Source organism: Netta rufina, assembly GCF_964035555.1.
Source record: "Netta rufina genome assembly, chromosome: 2".
NCBI lineage: Eukaryota > Metazoa > Chordata > Aves > Anseriformes > Anatidae > Netta > Netta rufina.
Window position 1 is genome coordinate 10,003,229 of NC_140124.1, and position 17,113 is coordinate 10,020,341.

Sequence of the window (17,113 nt, forward strand, 5' to 3'; positions counted from 1 at the left end):
ATGTAAAATGCTTTGACCTACTATAGCTGTGGCTTATGAGAGAATGAAATCTGAAAAATTGCTACATAGAAGAAGTTGAAAAATATTTTTGCTGCAGGGCTTGAAATGAAGTATTAAATTATTCTTTTACTACCATTCTGCATTTGTATTTTGAACTCATACAACTGAGAGCAGTTAATGAAGTGCACTTAATTGCATCACATATATCCTAGACAGCAATACCTTTAAACTTTTTAAATTTTAGGCTGAAGAAAACTATTATTGATTGTAAGACTTGGCTTTGAGGTCACAGAGGGATTCAAAGTAATACTAAGGAGCATCCTTTGAATCTTTTACTGGCAGAGCCTGTCCTGTGCACATTCTATTCCACAGTTAACAGGAACTGTCATTAATCAATCATTTTTCTTTAAATACTCTTCTGGGTGGGAGAAAAATAAAGCAGAGATTATATTGCTGAAGGACACTCCAGATGTCAAGTCATTAATGTGCAAGAAATGTATTTTAATAATGTTAGATAATTATAAAGCATTTGTCAGCATCATTTAAATAGTACGTTCAGCTATAATACTCAACAATTGCAAAGTATATCTTACTTAAGATACATAAACTTCTTTAAAAAATTCAGGCCATTCCCCGATTCCATTACTAACACAATCTAAGACAATCTAAGACAATCAACCACAACAGACACCTGGGAGTCTTATGATACCATGCACTGAATATAACCAGCCTTCCACTGTCCTTCTTTCTGTATTCCCAGCCCAAGAGAAATGATGATTTCTCTCTGGCTGTTCAGACACTTAGAGTGTAATTAGCAATCTGCTTCAAATAAAAGCAGGCAACAACCCAGTACACAGCTGTCCCATGACAAGGACTGTGTAAACAAACAACTTCAGATATTCCTTCCAAATTATCATAGAATCACAAAATCACAGGATGGTTAGGGTTGGAAGGGACCTTAAAGACCATCTAAATCCCACCCCCTGCCATGGGAAGGGCCCCCTTCCACCAGCCCAGGCTGCCTCCAGCCCCATCCAGCCTGGCCATGGGCACTGCCAAGGATGGGGCAGCCACAGCTACTCTGGGCAGCCTGGGCCAGGGCCTCACCACCCTCTGAGTGAAGAATTTCCTCCTAATGTCTAATCTAAACCTACCCTGTTTTAGTTTAAAGCTCTTACTCCTTGTTCTGTCACCACACCCCCTGAGAAAGAGTCCCTTCCCAGCTTTCCTGTAGGCCCCCTTCAGGTACTGGCAGGCCACTGTAAGGTCTCCCTGGGGCATTCGCCTCTCCAGGCTGAACAACTCCAACTCCCTCAGCATGTCTTCATAGAAGAGGTGCTCCAGACCTCTGAGCATCTTTGTGACCCTCCTCTGGACCCACTCAAACAGGTCCACATCTTTCTAGTGCTGAGGGCCCCAAACCTGAACATGTGAAACCTATACCACATATTCCATTACAGTCAAGAGCCTGGAATTGATGCCAGCTTTCAAGCATGATGGCTTTATCTGCAAAGACACAAAATGTTTCCTCCGCTCCTCCAATTGCCTGAGTTTTTTGCTTCTGTCTCTGGTCCAGATCTCATTCATTCCTCAGTTGTGCACTGCAGCTCACTGCAGCTATGCACTTAGCAGCATCATTAAAATCATACAGATTAAAACTGGATCCTTTCACATATCCAGCTCCAGCAGGGATTTTGGACAAGCAAGCCCTGATGCTGCAGCTCCAGGGACCATTACAATTCTCCAGTAACTCCACCTGGGTAAGCCAGGAGCACACCAGGACCCAGTGTAGATGAAGTCTGCCCATGTAAGTACTGCCACAGGCACTGGCAATGCTCCTTATGTGCTTATGGAGAGAATGTAGGTAAAGAGAGGAAAAACAGGGTGGGATAAAAATTCCTTATGGGACAGGGAAAATATTAGTTAATAACCATCTTTTTTTTTGTGGGAAAGAAGGAATCAGAATCATTCCAAATGCCCATTCTTACAATCTTGAGAGGGATACTGTTTTTCTCCACTGTAATAATTGAATATTTGAGTATAAGGAATTACTCAAGCACAACATAAGCCCAACTTCACTAAGAATATTTGCAAAATATAGAAAATAAAGCAGCTCCTGTCACAACTTTTTACATATTGGCATTCTGATGATTATTTAAAAGTAAACAAAAGACCTTGAGATTGTTTGGCCAAAATTGCATTTCTGCTAGATGTTTTGGGAACTGACTGCTTGAGGAGCTCATAAAATGAGATTTTTCTCATGGGGGGCTTCTGGCAAAAGCACTCAATAAATAAACATTTCAATAACAATAGATGCCCTCTGGGGAATTCCTCATTGTTCATTATGTGTTGGACGAGAACATTTAAACAAAACCAGTAATTATTTGACTGCAAAATATTTTTCAAAAAGACTCTTTAACAAGATGGTAAACCTGCCTGAGAGAGGGTTCAAAGCTGTACAAAATGCACCCCTGGTACCTCCTAACCAGGAACTTTACGTTAGATAGGCAAGACTGCTTTCTCATGCAGCTGTCAAACCCTCTGCAGCCTAGCTAATATTAATGGCAGTTGTCTTTACATCACTCTAAATACCGAGGCTTGCTGAAGTGCACACTAGCGTTTATGACCAGATGAATTGCAAACAAACCACTGCCACAAATCAAGGCTGGTGTGTCCCTGCTCAGTGGCAGGCAACATCACGCCAGTGCTCAGCCAGCCGTGCTCAGGAAAGCAACTGCAAATGTAAAACACACCTGAAACGTAAACTAAATCTAATACACGTGATGTAATGTTTCTTCTGCTCTAACCAAGAGATTAAAAGTGTTAGGTAGCAGCACCTTTAATCTAGAAAGACAATATTTTATATTACATTTTTTAACTTTTTTTTTTCCAAACAAGGTGTATGTTACTACAGTTACACCTATATAAATGTGTAGTTGACTGTACTGACATAAATGAACTGAAACACACCTAAATAAGATCGTGAGTTTAGAAGGTATCTGGACTATATTATTATAACCATACCTACCTTTTTTTTTTTTTTTTTTTTTTTTTCAGAATACCATTTTATGATTTATTTTTGAATAAAGGTAAGCAACTCTGTTGCCAAGGCCAATAAATGGTGACTTCTCCCTGTGCAAAACGTAATGTCTGTTGCAATGACCTGCTAAATTTATTACTTGAAATTTACTGACTAATTACCCCCTCTGTTGGCTGTCACAACTTCTGCTTTTTTTTTTTTTTTTTAATTTCAATAATGTCGCCTTCAGCCATAATAGTTTTTTTTTAACAAAGACATTCAAAGCATATTGCAAATTGTCACCCTTATGTGCTGTTGTCTTATATTCTGTTTACTAGAGATGAAATAATTACAGTGTTTATACCAAAATGACTTGAAGGTTGATTGCTGATTTAATAATATTCCCTCCCCTTGGGTTTATATTTCCCATCTGAAGGTGGGAGGGTGCACAACATGTACAGAAATAAACAATATTCTTTGTGTGAAATAGAAGTATTTCTTTTATTTAATTGTTTTACAGACTAACAACATTCTTATTCTATTTTGTCTGTCAGGAAATGAATGATCTGAATAAACAGAGCTGGAGCATGATCAATATGGCAAGGTCCGTATTACTTTCAAGCCTTTGGTTATAATTATATTTATGAATGACAGGGTTTGAATCTCCATAAATTATGTACCACGCTTTGCATGCCCATTCTTCTCCCTCATGTGTGTGTACTACAATATCATATGAAAGGTTTACTGTGAAATACAGTCACAGTCTATCATACCCCCTAGTGGAAAAGGATTTGAGAAACAAGTGCCAACATGGTTATGTGTATTCTTGAAGATGAGACATAGAGCTGATGCCAGATGGAAATGAGTTGAGATTGCACCAGATTTTTAAAAAATACAGGCAGAGTGCTATTTCTCAAGATTGGAGTAAGATGAGGGGATCAGGATTGGATACTGTCAACATTAAACATTCTCTTAATGACCCTATTTCGTAAAACAGAGCTTGCCTTAATAAAGCTTAGATTTGAAATTAGAGTCACCACTTGTCTATATGTTCATTTCAAAATCCTTTAATCTCTGGGGGTTAAGAAAAGCAATTAGTAATGCTCCAGAGGCTTGTGCAAAGTAAATTTTATAGCAGCAAAGGTAATTGTCTCAGGAAATGTTTGGTGGGCTTGAACTAATGACTTGCAATGTGTACACATTTCTGTGCTTCCCGTGTTTAGGAATTTGAAGTTTTATGTCCATTGTTTATATTGCACCAAAACCTCCTTTTCACCTTCTCAATTTTGGAAAAATTAAAATGGTCACACTTGTGTAAGTGGGTTACATACTTCACATATTGGTTATAAACATATTTATGTCAAATCAGATTGACAGAAAAAAGCTCATGATTAACAGAGGCACTTTCGTAATACAGTATGTTTGAATAACATGATTTACAGAGCAAGGCAAAGGCAGAGCAGTGCAGCTGGTCATCCTTATATAATACATAGAAGGATTAAAAAGTGTACTCATGCTATTTTGGGCTCCTTCTGTTATTCAATCTAGCTATAATCTCATCAGTCACTTGATTCAGGTCTCGCCGATATTTTTGACCAGAACTTTTGACCAACATTTATTTTGTGGATCATTGCTTCACATTCTATTTATATTATGTAAGCAGGTACTGACTAAAACTCAAACATTCCAGAAACCAGTGAAGAATGTATTGTGAAGAATGTATTGTTAAAACCTGTGAAGAATGTATTCTACAAAATAACTTCCCCGAACTGTTGACTAGCATATATTGATCATCACCTAGATATATTACTAAAAAAAAAATAAAAATAAAAATAAAAATAAAAATAAAAATTAAAAAAAAAACCCTCATCTTTAATACCTTTACTTTTAAAAAGTTTGCCTAATTTTCTTTCTGAATGGATCAAAATTCAATATACAGCCATATCTATTCTCACATTTCTGCTTACATGTATATATTATGCACGTGTGTTACAGACAACGATCAATTAAAAAAAATTTTCCTATTACAGCTAATTGAGCTTCTTGTGTCTTGCCAGTTCTTGGAGATGGAAACTCTTAAACTGCAGAATGGCACAGTGTTCCACAACATGCTGCATTATTGCCTCAAATACATTTTCTTAACTATTCATATTTATATCATCATATTCTAAGTATGCATTTGCAACACTGTCTGCAGAAATATGGAAATATTTTCTTGTATTCAACTTGCAGCTAGCACAGAGAGAGAAAGTTAAAGAAGATTATGTTGTATCAACACCTGACAATGGCCAAGTACTAAAGAAGAAAAAGCAAAATCTCTGCTACAGTAAAGACACTAATTGCTGTTCTTACCAATTCACCAGTTAGTGGATGACTTTGTATTATCAATTACATTTCAGCAGAATAATATAAACAATGCAGCTGGGTGTGGTGGATTCAGCAGACAGATTAGAAAGATCAGATAGATTGACAGTTTCCAAGCAATCACATCTTGCAAATGTAACTACATGGAAACAAAACTTATGGCTGGATTTGATGGTTGCAGCTCAGATTTACCTCTGTAAGCTCCATATACATGTACAGCTGTCATAAATCAGGTAATTATCTGGACACCTTGTACTGCCCTCTTCTCTTCCCCTGAAATTATTCTCCATGAAGTCACCCTGCTGCACTGATCTCACTGATTCTCATGCTGTGTTTTGGAGTTTTGATAAAAACAGTGCTGATAATTCACTGATATTTTTAGTTCTTGCATAGCAGCGTTCACACAGAGCCAAGGACTTTTCAGCTTCTCGTGTTGCCCTGCCAGCGAGGAGGCTGGGGGTGCACTAGAGATTGGGAGGGGACACAGCCAAGATAGCTGACCTAAACTGGCCAAAGGGATGATGTCCCATACCATGTAGCATCATGTTCAGCAATAAAAGATGGGGGAAAAAAGGAGGAAGGGGGAGGATGTTCAGAGTGCTGGCATTTGTCTTCCCAAGAAATCATTGTATATGATGATCTCCTTTCCTGGAGGTGGCTGAATGCTGTCTGCTGATAGCAAGTGGTGATCATTCCTTGTTTTGCTTTGATTGCACACACAGCTTTTGTTTTACCTAGTAAAATGCCTTTATCTCAACCCATGAGTTCTCACACTTCTACCTTTCCAATTCTCTCCCACATCCCACATGGGGAGAGTGAGCTAGCTGCTGTGTGGTGCTCAGCTGCCTGCCAGGGTTAAACCACAACATTCTCTTTGCTTCTTTAGGCTTCCTGCTTGTGTTTGCATTTGTCTAGGAGCTCATTGCTCCTCCGTGCAGAACTCCTGGCATTTTTGCCTGGCTTCAATTTTTTCAAATCATTTTTTTTTCTAAATACACGAATGCTCATTTACAATGCAAACGATGATGAAGGGGTATTTTAAAGATTTTACAATTCAATTCATCTAAGGTGAAGATTTTTTGCTAAGCTGACAATTTAAATGATTTAAAAAATGGACAACACTCAATTTAGAGATTGAAGCTATACTCAGTTTTTCCTATTTTTATTCTTCACAAAATGCAACCTCTGATGATTACTCAAGATCTATGAATAATTTGCAGAGTTTTAAAATAATTTTTCTATTAATCTGTCACAAACCATGAAATTTGACACTTTCACCACGCTGAGTACATGAAAGTTGCCAGCTTTGCCCGCAATGCAAATAAGGTTCTTAATTACAGTATTTAAAGGAACAAAACATACAAGTGCTATATTTTTTTACAGGAAAAGACTGTTTGGACCCTTCGAGAGTGGGAAAATGATCTAAAAATACTGCTTGAATGTACAGTGATTTTTTTTTTTCACCCTCCACTGGTTAAGCTAAATAATAATAAATTTATGTGATTAAAAATTATATATATAATTGTATTCTATTTATACTTCCATTCATTATACCTTTTGGTGGTCTGGCTAGTATGCAGCAGTCTTAGGTTTTCAATGTATTTTGCTGACATCAGGCCCACTTATCTTTAGCACACCTATGTTAATGGTATCTTGAACTCACATGTAAAATCTGTCTTCTATACTGATAGTCTCCCTGCCCTGAGTTTGCACAAGTGACTTTTATTCGTAGTATCATAGAATGGCTTGGGTTAGAAGGGACCTTAAAGATCATTTATCTCCAACCCCCCTGCCATAGGCAGGGATGCCACCCACTAGATCAGGTTGGCCAGGGCCCCATCCAGCCTGGCCTTGAACACCTCCAGGGATGGGGCATCCACAACATTTCTGGGAAACCTGTGCCAGTGCTTCACTACCCTTACAGTGAAGAACTTCCTCCTAATGTCTAATCTAAATCTATCCTCTTTTAGTTTAAGACCATTCCCCCTTGTACCGTCACTATCTACCCGCATAAAGAGTCTTTCTCCATCTTTTTTATAAGACCCTTTTGAGCAATAGACCCTTTTAACTTCAATAGGAGCCTGATAGGCCACAAATTTCTTTGATTGATTAGACAGCACAACAGAAGACCAAAGAAAACAAACTTTACTACAGCCTCAATTTAAAAATCTTTGAAACTTTGAGCTAGAGTGCTACTGTGTCCTACTGCTTGCCCTCTCAAGAACCTGTTGGCTTCTCCTTTAGTTCTGAGAAGACCACCTAGAAGATTTGATCTTGGGATTCCTCCACCAGCTGTGAAAGAGAGACATTTGGCATCAACCTACTTCCTTTACAAAGGAGGCACTTCAAGGGGAAATTATTGGGATCTTTCAGTCACACCTGCAAAAGTGCATTTGTTCCCACTGCATTTATGATTTCCTGGGAATACAAACTCTTTCTAGGTAGATTGTGGTGCCGCTCATGGGTTTGGATACAAAATATTTACTGGCTAGGTGTTAAATAGAAAATGTGAAAAAGAATGATTTATCTATTCAACATGGCCAGCAGGTCTGTAATATTTATTTTATTAATCTACCCATCCATAAGGTAATGGAGAGAGAGAAAATGAGAAAAGGAGAGAGAAAAGGAGATCAAGAAGCCAAGGGAGAGAGGATCAAGAAAGTCATAATTTGTATATTTCTTCATTTCATATATTTTTAATGAATTATACTTTTAAACAAATCTTTCAAAGAATCTTTTCTTAAAAATATATATAACCAGTTTCCCTACATGATAATCTTTTTCCATTTCTAATATTGGTTGTGCTATTTGTAAAGCAAGTTTTAGTTCAAGAGTGAGAATCACAGTTCTATGTTTCTATTCTCATATCTGTCACCAAGTTCTGTACCATTTGGGGGAATATCAAGAAAACTGTCTTGAGTTTCAATTTACCCATCTGTAGAATGGAAATAATTACATGTTAATATGTGAAATGTTATATAAATTCAACAGAATGGCACATATTCAGTGTCTTGCTTCAGACAAAGCAGTTTATCCACCATAGCATATTATATTATGGAATTTAATTTTGTTTAAAAAATGGTTATGATGTACAGACAGTAATATAGAGAGAAAGCAGAGAACGAAGAGGTTAAAAATTGATAAATTTTAGAAGCTCACTTATCCATAAAAAATCTTCTCTTGAGTAGAGACCTATGAGTACATGGATCTGTATCTATAACATGGGATTTCATTCTCCTTTTGATTACAAAGGTACAAATCTTCTGATTTAATTAGATTAAATGTTGTAATGGAAAGCCAAACTTACTACATTTTTATTTATAAGAGTCTCTGTAGATTTTTATGGTCTTTCTATTTTGTCACCTAGAATTCATAAAATGCTGCAGGCCAAAGTCCTTCTTGTTATTTTAATATATTTTTATATTTTTCTAGCAGGAAAGTTACAGTGGAGAAGGCAAAATGATCTTGGTTATATGCACATTTATTAAAGAAAAGCACACAAAATATATTATACCTCAGGGGAAAAATCCACAAGACTAATGTATTGCTAAGGCTGAGAAATCACTCATTTTTAAGTAAAGGAATGCAGAGTTGAAACTTCCACCTTATTTTTGTTTCCTTACCCTAATTTCTTTAAAAATTGATGCATCTTTATATTATAAATTAGTTGTCAAATAAGACAATATGTACCAGAAAACACAATGTAATTTCTTATAAAAGCCTGCATGCAATGAGTTACAGCAGTACATTTTTCAGACAATTTGTTTTCCAGACTCATTAAATCTGTAGAAGAAGTCAAGTTTGAATAAAAGTGGTACCATTATTTCTGAGTTATGCTTTTATAACATTTTAAACAAGATTATGCCAAATAGCCTTAGTCTGTTGGTTTGCTATTTAAAATCAAGGAATAGATGACAAATATTTTTCAACTTTTTTGAAAGGTATTTGTTTATTGAAACCAAGCATAGTAGAGTTCAAACTGGAATAAAAATGTTGCTTAATATCCGGACAGTAAATGCAATGCAATGCAGATAAAAATTCAACCTATTCCTAGGCAATGGTGCTGTATATTATAGCACCCTAAGGAGAACAGCATGGACTGTATGTTTTTTCTTTAAAAGCACAATATTTTGAAAATTTCTCTCAGTAGTAAATCTAAATGCTATAGATGGCAGAATCTGCCAATCTAGGGAAAAAAAAAAAAAAAAATCTTTGCAAGAAGATTCACCCACAGGTGTCCAACAAAAAGGAAAAAATTAATCATACTTAATCATGGAAAAATGAATAATTGCGCTTCCACAGTAGAGTGAAGTTTATATGTTACAGGTTGATACCAAAAGAGAAAGAAACTGAAGAAGACATTGTACTGCCTGTCCCACTACAGATCACCAGGTTAAATAAGCCTCCATCACACTATCCTGCCTCTTAAGCTACCGACAATTTCCTGAGATGTTCACATTTAGAGTGTACATATACCAAATGTCATAATCCATCAGCATGATGAAGTGAAAATACCAAGTACCGTTCCAGTGTTTAGGTTCTGGATGACTGAATATGATTAACTGGCTGATTGAGTTTTTCAGGTGTTAGAAGAATATGACAAACAATGAACAAAACCTATACAGCACAATTAGGACACTACAGCCAATGCACATGTTCATAATAGGTGAGGCTGGGAGCTCCACTCATCAGTGTGCCTACTCAACACTTCTGATTTGAACACATTTAAAGCTTTTCCGAACTTTCACCACTTAGTTTGATTTTCAAAGACCTTCCTCAGTCCAAGTTCTTTTTACAGGGATGGTTCGCTGGCTTTTCAGATTGTATTATTCCAGCCCAACCGTTCCAGACCTTCCTAAGAACAAAGATAAAGATAGGTACTGTTTGGCTATGTGAGACCTTTTCTTTGAATAGTGGAAAGTGTTTCTAATCACACTACTTGGAAACAGATTTTAAGTATATCAAGAATGTGTTCACAGCTGCCCTCATGATGACGACCCAAATTCAATCTTTTGTTAGATCACTGCTTATATAGAATACTTAGAAACATAGTTGATGCTAAGGACATGCCAGAGTATAAAAGGAAAAATCAGTCTTGACTTATTTTGTATCTACAGATGCAGCTTTTCTCTTCAAAGTGGTGTTTTGTTGTTGTTGTCGTTGCTGTTGTTGTTCTATGTTGTTTTCCAATAATATTCCTAATGAATGGTGGTCAAGTGCTAGATAAAAAAAATATATATATATATTTCAAGGGGCCTCAATGTCATTGCTGGCAGACCTCAGGTAATATTTTGCAAACCAGGCATGTTACTACAAGGACATAAAGGTCTATCATTATCTTGAATTCTGCTGGTACCATCCAGTTCTGCTTCAGATTCAGATTCAGATTCAGATTCAGATTCAGATTCAGATTCAGATTCAGATTCAGATTCAGTTCATTTGAAGCCAAGTCATTTCAGGCATATTTTTTTTATGGAAGCAGGTAGCATTGTCTAAATTGACAGCTGACTTCTGGGACTGCTGAGCACTTAGAATGGTAACTGAAGGCAACGGGACTTGTGTCTCAACGTGTGAAGATCTTCACAGAAGAGGCTGTATAAACCACACTCAAAGCCATTGGACTGGACACCTTGAATTAGTAGATACTATGACATTAATCTTTTCATGCATAAATGCCAGCTCTGTATGGTCCTTATAATAGACCATATCTCGTGTGAGCTAAGTGTATCAATTTATGTTAGTCAAATGTTTTGATAGCCTTGTGAAAAGCACCGTAGGAAAACAAACCAAACCAACCAACCAACCAACCAAAACAGAACAAAAAACAACGAGCAGAAATGGGTTTTCTGACCTCAGAGCAGGATTTGAATAATGTGCAGTAAATAAAGCCTGAAGCCACACATTGAACAATGAGGATAAAATGGAACACTGAAGATCTGCTCATTAACTGAGCATTTTATTTCCTGCATATGGAGTAAGACAGAGGTCTGTTAAAAAAAAAAAAAAAAAAAGTATTTCAAGGCTATATCATAATTAGTGATTATTGAAAGACTGGTATTTTTGGTCAGCTGAAAAAAAAAAAACACAACAAACAAAACAATCACTTGAGTTCAGTCGGAAATCAATGTTTTTGTTTATTTTGCATTTGCCTTATAAGCCAAACATAATTAAATTTTGAAATGAGTCATTACCTTGAACTGAAAAATTATAGCATTTTACTTTCAAAATGTCAAACCACACTGCTGTGGCTGCTAGAAATTTTGAAAGGTGTTTGCCAGCTTAAGCTTCCATATAGTTTTCATACATAGCTTCAGTTAACCTGAATTTTCATTTTTCATGGAATACACTATTCAGCTAAAACACTGAGTTCATCTCTAGTCTCAGTGTGGATGGGGGAAACAATCAGGTGAAAGCCGAACAACCAGCTTGAGGCTTCTGAGTTTGAGCTTTAGACACTAAAAGCTTGGTGAGGGGTTTTCTTAACTTCGCCTTGGATATGGATTGACATACATTTGCCTTGACACACATGCAAACTGTACATGATACTGAATATATTGGTTAAATTTTATGTCTTTGCAATCCAGTTCATATTAGGTAATTAGAATGATCTTTCAAAATCTATTTACATTAGCACTTGAAATTTAGCATAAGCATCCTGTTCATCCCCAAAATTACATACATAGATTATATGCTCATATAGACAATTACTGTTACACTCCAAAACAATGGTAGCAGATAAATATTAATGTTTTTATGGAAGGAATACAGGATGTTCTACTACAGGTTTTCCATTGAAAAATTATGGTACACTTTGTCAAGTTATCACCTCTCCTGGAAGGACAGTTCTTTGAGTACTGTCCATTAAGATGTACAGATGGAGGAAGCCAAAACAGTAGAACAAGATTGGAAAATAGAGACATGGACAGTAAGAGATCTTCAATAACAATAGGGAAAATCATATAAGTCTTAAGAGAGAAATAATAAGGAAAAGAAAAATAATACAGTATTACTGCAACATCCATCAAAGGATGAAATATTCAGCAGAAAATTTCACTTTTAGCTGGAGGCTGAGAATGCTGAGAATGGTAGGATATACAGTCTGAAATACTATGACATCTGAATAATGTGCTTTCTTTCTATGTAAAGGTATTCAGCTAAATTGAGCTGAACCCCTCCCATTAGCAATGTTCACAGTAAATATCTCGAGTATAAGAACTTTACATAAGAGCATAACAATGATTTGTATTTCTCTGAGAACCCAAAGAAGTCATATATGTTCTAACCCAGTGTCTTTGATTTCCACTACCTTCACAGTTGAGCTACCAGATTTAAGTAGTTTTATTATATTTGGACTTCTGTTGACAATCTCTTATGTTTGTAAGTTTTTTCTATAATGTGTGAAGAACTGTAATTACAGGAAGAAGGTCAATGTTGCAGATTGCAGTGGTAAAATTATTTTTTAAATAAATACAAACTCTCCTAGTACTACCACCCATCTGACTTCAATCCATGATACCAGTCCAACAATCAATCACCAGAGGCATTGGACACCCATAATTAGATTTTAAAATCATAACTATAGTCATTTTACGTCTGCTTGCATAATTACATCAGCATGCTAATATCCTTTTAATGGTCTCTAATGATGTAATAAGAAATAATGGAATTTATTTGACAGCTACATAACCATTAACAAAACATATTAAGCATAACTATTACTTCCATAAAGATTCAGGCTGTATCCAAAAGTGACAGCTAGCATGTTGGATCTTTTCTTCAATGTTGAAGTATTTCTAATTATGTATTCTCCAAATCTATTCCCAATCATCTGCTTCACAGGGTGAGCAAAGTTTATATCAATGCAAACTTGACAACAAACCAACTGTAGAAGTGGACTGAACACTCTGGGAGCCAAGCCTGAGGCTACACTGTGAATTGCAGGCCATCGGTTAAAACTGGCAGGATTGTGGAAGAGAAGATAAGATAAGCTGATTACTACCATGTATAAACTAAAATCAAGAACTAACACGGGAATCGGTAAAAACCCATGGCAAAAGCTACTGTTCATTTAGCCAAACTCCAAGGCAAATGAAAAAAGTAAATATATATATATATAGGGAAGAATGAAAGATATTTGCAGACAAAACTAAGTAAATGCAGTAATGTATTTGCAAAGCAGTACATTTTAAATCACTTTTTTTTTTTTTTTCCAGAGAAAAGGACAAGAACATTTTATTTGAGAATTTAAAGAACTTTAAAAGAACTTAACATTTTAAAATAACTCATCCTCTGTCCTCAGTTCTTCTTACACTATTACTATTGAATATGATTGCTTTGTTTGTACTCTGAAATTAATGAGAACTCTGGTTCCCATTAAAATTACTTTAATCTGAAATCTTTGGAATAGTCTAAAATTTTCAGCCCTATATTGTCTCTTCCTTTTGAGAATTCCTGGAAGACTAAGAGAGTTGAAAATTTTAATCCAAGTTCATGCTCAGGTCAGAGTTCCAACTAAAATAGTTTATTTTCCCATTTCCTCTATAAATCTTTGGTCTCGAGCTTATTAATACTTTTTTTTTTTTTTTTTTTTTTTTTTTTTTTTTTTTATGAATCTCTGAGAAAAAAGAAAGCTAATAAAATAAAATATTTCCTGAGAGGTCTCATTTTCATCCTTCAATATGTCAAAGATGGATAAGGAATAACCATGACATCAAGTCTTTCCTGAAACCCCTCTACATGAGGCCATTCAGAAGGTAACCAGAGCCTTCAAGTAAATACAGTTTTCCAATAATGGATGATGATGGAAGAACAAATCCAAAAAGCGTTTATTCTTTTCTCGGTGAAGCCTTTTTCTAAAACTTTGAGTTCTACTCTATCTGCTGTCTATCTCCACATTTCTGTAGCACTTCAGGGGTTTAACCTGAGTCAAAACACCTCATTTTCTTGAGTAAATACCATTTGTTTTGGACAAATTCTTCTCTTACTTGGGATTTGAGATAACCTTTTACAGATACATAAAAACCGATGAAAGCTTTGTGCTGATAGACAGAATACTCCTGTCCTGTTTGGAATTATCACCGTTTATAACACAATTTTAAAATACTGACCATACTATACCAGTAATTTTGGTACTGTCATATGACTGTATGTTAATGGATGCAAAATAAGCAGCTTCCCTAAAGTCACATATTAAAGAAAAGAAAAGGGTTTTTCATAGCTTGCTATTTCACTGGAGGGATATTTTCCATTAGAGAATGAATCTACAGCTTGCCAATTGCAATGCTGTTGTGATTTATCAAATAAAAAAAATAACCAAAAGGCTTTATGCTAACAATTAGAAAGGTAGGTGAAAGTGCTCTTGTATGGTAAATGAATGAAGTTAATGAAGCAGAACCCATTGATTCCAGCAGAGAACTTGTTCCATGGAATTATCCCTTTAAATGTACAGCAGACATTGATTTATCTGCTACTATTCAAATTCAAGGTTGCAAATTCTTTTTATAAGGAAAGCCATAAAATATTGTCATTTTTTGTAATTACAAAACTCAGTTTTCATAAAAAGTACATTTCATAAAATACAAGTAAAAAGTCATTCAGCGATGTAAAGAATAGCTCTAAAAATATATATATATAAATAAATAAATAAATATGTGAATATTTTCCTTCTAAACAACTAAACTTTATATGCCTTGTATTTGTCAGATTTCTAAAATGACTCTTACCAGTAATCTATTTCCCACCATATATTCAGATATAGAAGGGGTAGATTTTTTTTTTCCTGATTAATAATAAACTCTTCCAGCAAAGATGCAACATCTTCAGACTACTGCTTAAAACATAGCATTAAATGATGAATTATATTAACTGGAGATGAAGGTTAAGCAAAAGCACAAGTAAGGCTGAGAAAGACAATGCCTTTCAGCAACACGACTCATGGGGAAAAGCAAGCAACCCCAAACACTCTGAAACAGGCAGAAATTGGATGTTACACAAACATTGGTCATTTTCTGTGAGCCAAGTTATGACTTCTTTTCTAGCAAGCTGTCACAAGCCACCCACAGCTGACCCTTCTTTTCTGTTACTTCTCTATCAAACTAGTTTTACTTTCTGTTTTACGAAGGAAGGAGTAAAATTTTGCAAAGTAAATGCTCCTACCAAAGTATTTGAAGAAAATCCCAATCTAAATTTTTTACCAGACATGGTAAATCATAAGCTTGTAGCTTAGGTGATTAACATGCAGAACATTTATCAGTACAGATAATATGAAGAAAAAAGGGTTCTCAGCATAGCTGAACTCCCTGTGACTTGTTAAATGAGTAGCTGTCCAGGAGGCATGACCTGTTGTGCCACATGCCAGACTGAAATCCAGGGACTGAAGTTCTTCTCCATCTGTTGGGAACAACCCATGTTGTTTCCCTGTCAGCAACACTAGGTATGATGACCGTTCACAATATTTGCCTTACCCAGATCCTGTTAAATAAGATAGTAATATTTTTACAGCACTTTGAATAGGCTGTTTTTCCCTGTGGGAGCATAGGGTTATTTCAGTCTTTATAATGTTTATTAAATAATTTGTTTCTAACTGTGTGTAGGAGACATTATAAAAATCATCACAATATTCTTTTTTTCTCTCACATGCTCTAATTAATTTTGACATTAAAGAGTAGATATTTCCTTGTAAGACAAAACATTCAAAAACAATAAGAAACCCAATAAAGTAAAAAGGGCCAAATTCCATGTACATACTTGACATCATCGAAGGCACTCATCTGCAGCTTCAGGAGATCTGCCACATCCTTTATTAACTCCAAGCCCTTTTCCACACTCAGGGGGCTGTTGAAAGGGAGCAAGAAAACAGACCGTTACGAAAATGGAACTCATCAATACTTGAGAGGCTAAAAGTCCCAAAAGAGTTATCACCTTGGCCTCTTAGAGCCTGAAAGCCACTACTAACTGTATTCCTGTCACATAGTGATCGTGATATCAAGGGAATTGGGATCAGGTGCTTCTTCAGGCATGATGAATCACCTGAATTTTCCAGCAATAAGACAAACAATAAGGTGTAAATGGAATTGTTAGGAAGTGTAATGGGCCCATGATGCAGCAACCAGTTCATCTCAGTCCTCAATAAAAAATGTAATAAAGTAAAAGGACAGAAAGAGAGAAAAGGATTGATGAGACAAGGAGGGAAACAAACAATGAAAGTCAAATTGCGGCTCAGTATCAAATGGACAAGGGAAAAGCATATTTTTAAATTCATTAGTTTTTAAAATGAATCTTTGCCCAGTGAAAGGATACAAAATTATTATGGATTTGAGAGTAAACAATGGAGCAAGGCACACAGTCCAGAGGACACTGATTAGATACATAGGATTTGGTTTGGTGTGTGTATGCACTGCTGACAGAACCCACTGTAAATCTTTTTAACCTTTGTCAATGCCGCATTTACATTTTTTAATTTAGAAAACAGGTTGCAATCAAGCATAACACAAGAGGACTGCTATCATTTAAAAAAGCAGTTATCTAGATGCAAAATTTGTATTTATAAAAAATCAGGTTATTAGAGTTGCTACCACTCTACAGATGTTATGAATGTTGTCCCTAATAGACAGATCATAACTTGTTTAACTGTTGTTCAGTACTGTGAAACCAAATACAGAAGTATTAAGAAAGTAAAAAGAAAATAAAATGATATCTCAGTGTCTAGTGAGAAAAACAGATACAACATGC

At 35.7% G+C, this 17,113-nt stretch overlaps 1 protein-coding gene across 1 annotated transcript in view; it reads right to left on the reverse strand.

The window, feature by feature from the left end:
• Nucleotides 1–17,113, reverse strand: part of PTPRN2 (protein tyrosine phosphatase receptor type N2) — a gene marked incomplete at both ends in the record, with an annotated part of 643,308 nt that overhangs the window by 350,801 nt on the left and 275,394 nt on the right. The window contains one exon of the mRNA XM_084281525.1: nt 16,130–16,216. Within this exon, the coding sequence (XP_084137651.1) occupies nt 16,130–16,216 (87 nt within the window). The remainder of the gene's footprint in view (nt 1–16,129; nt 16,217–17,113) is intronic.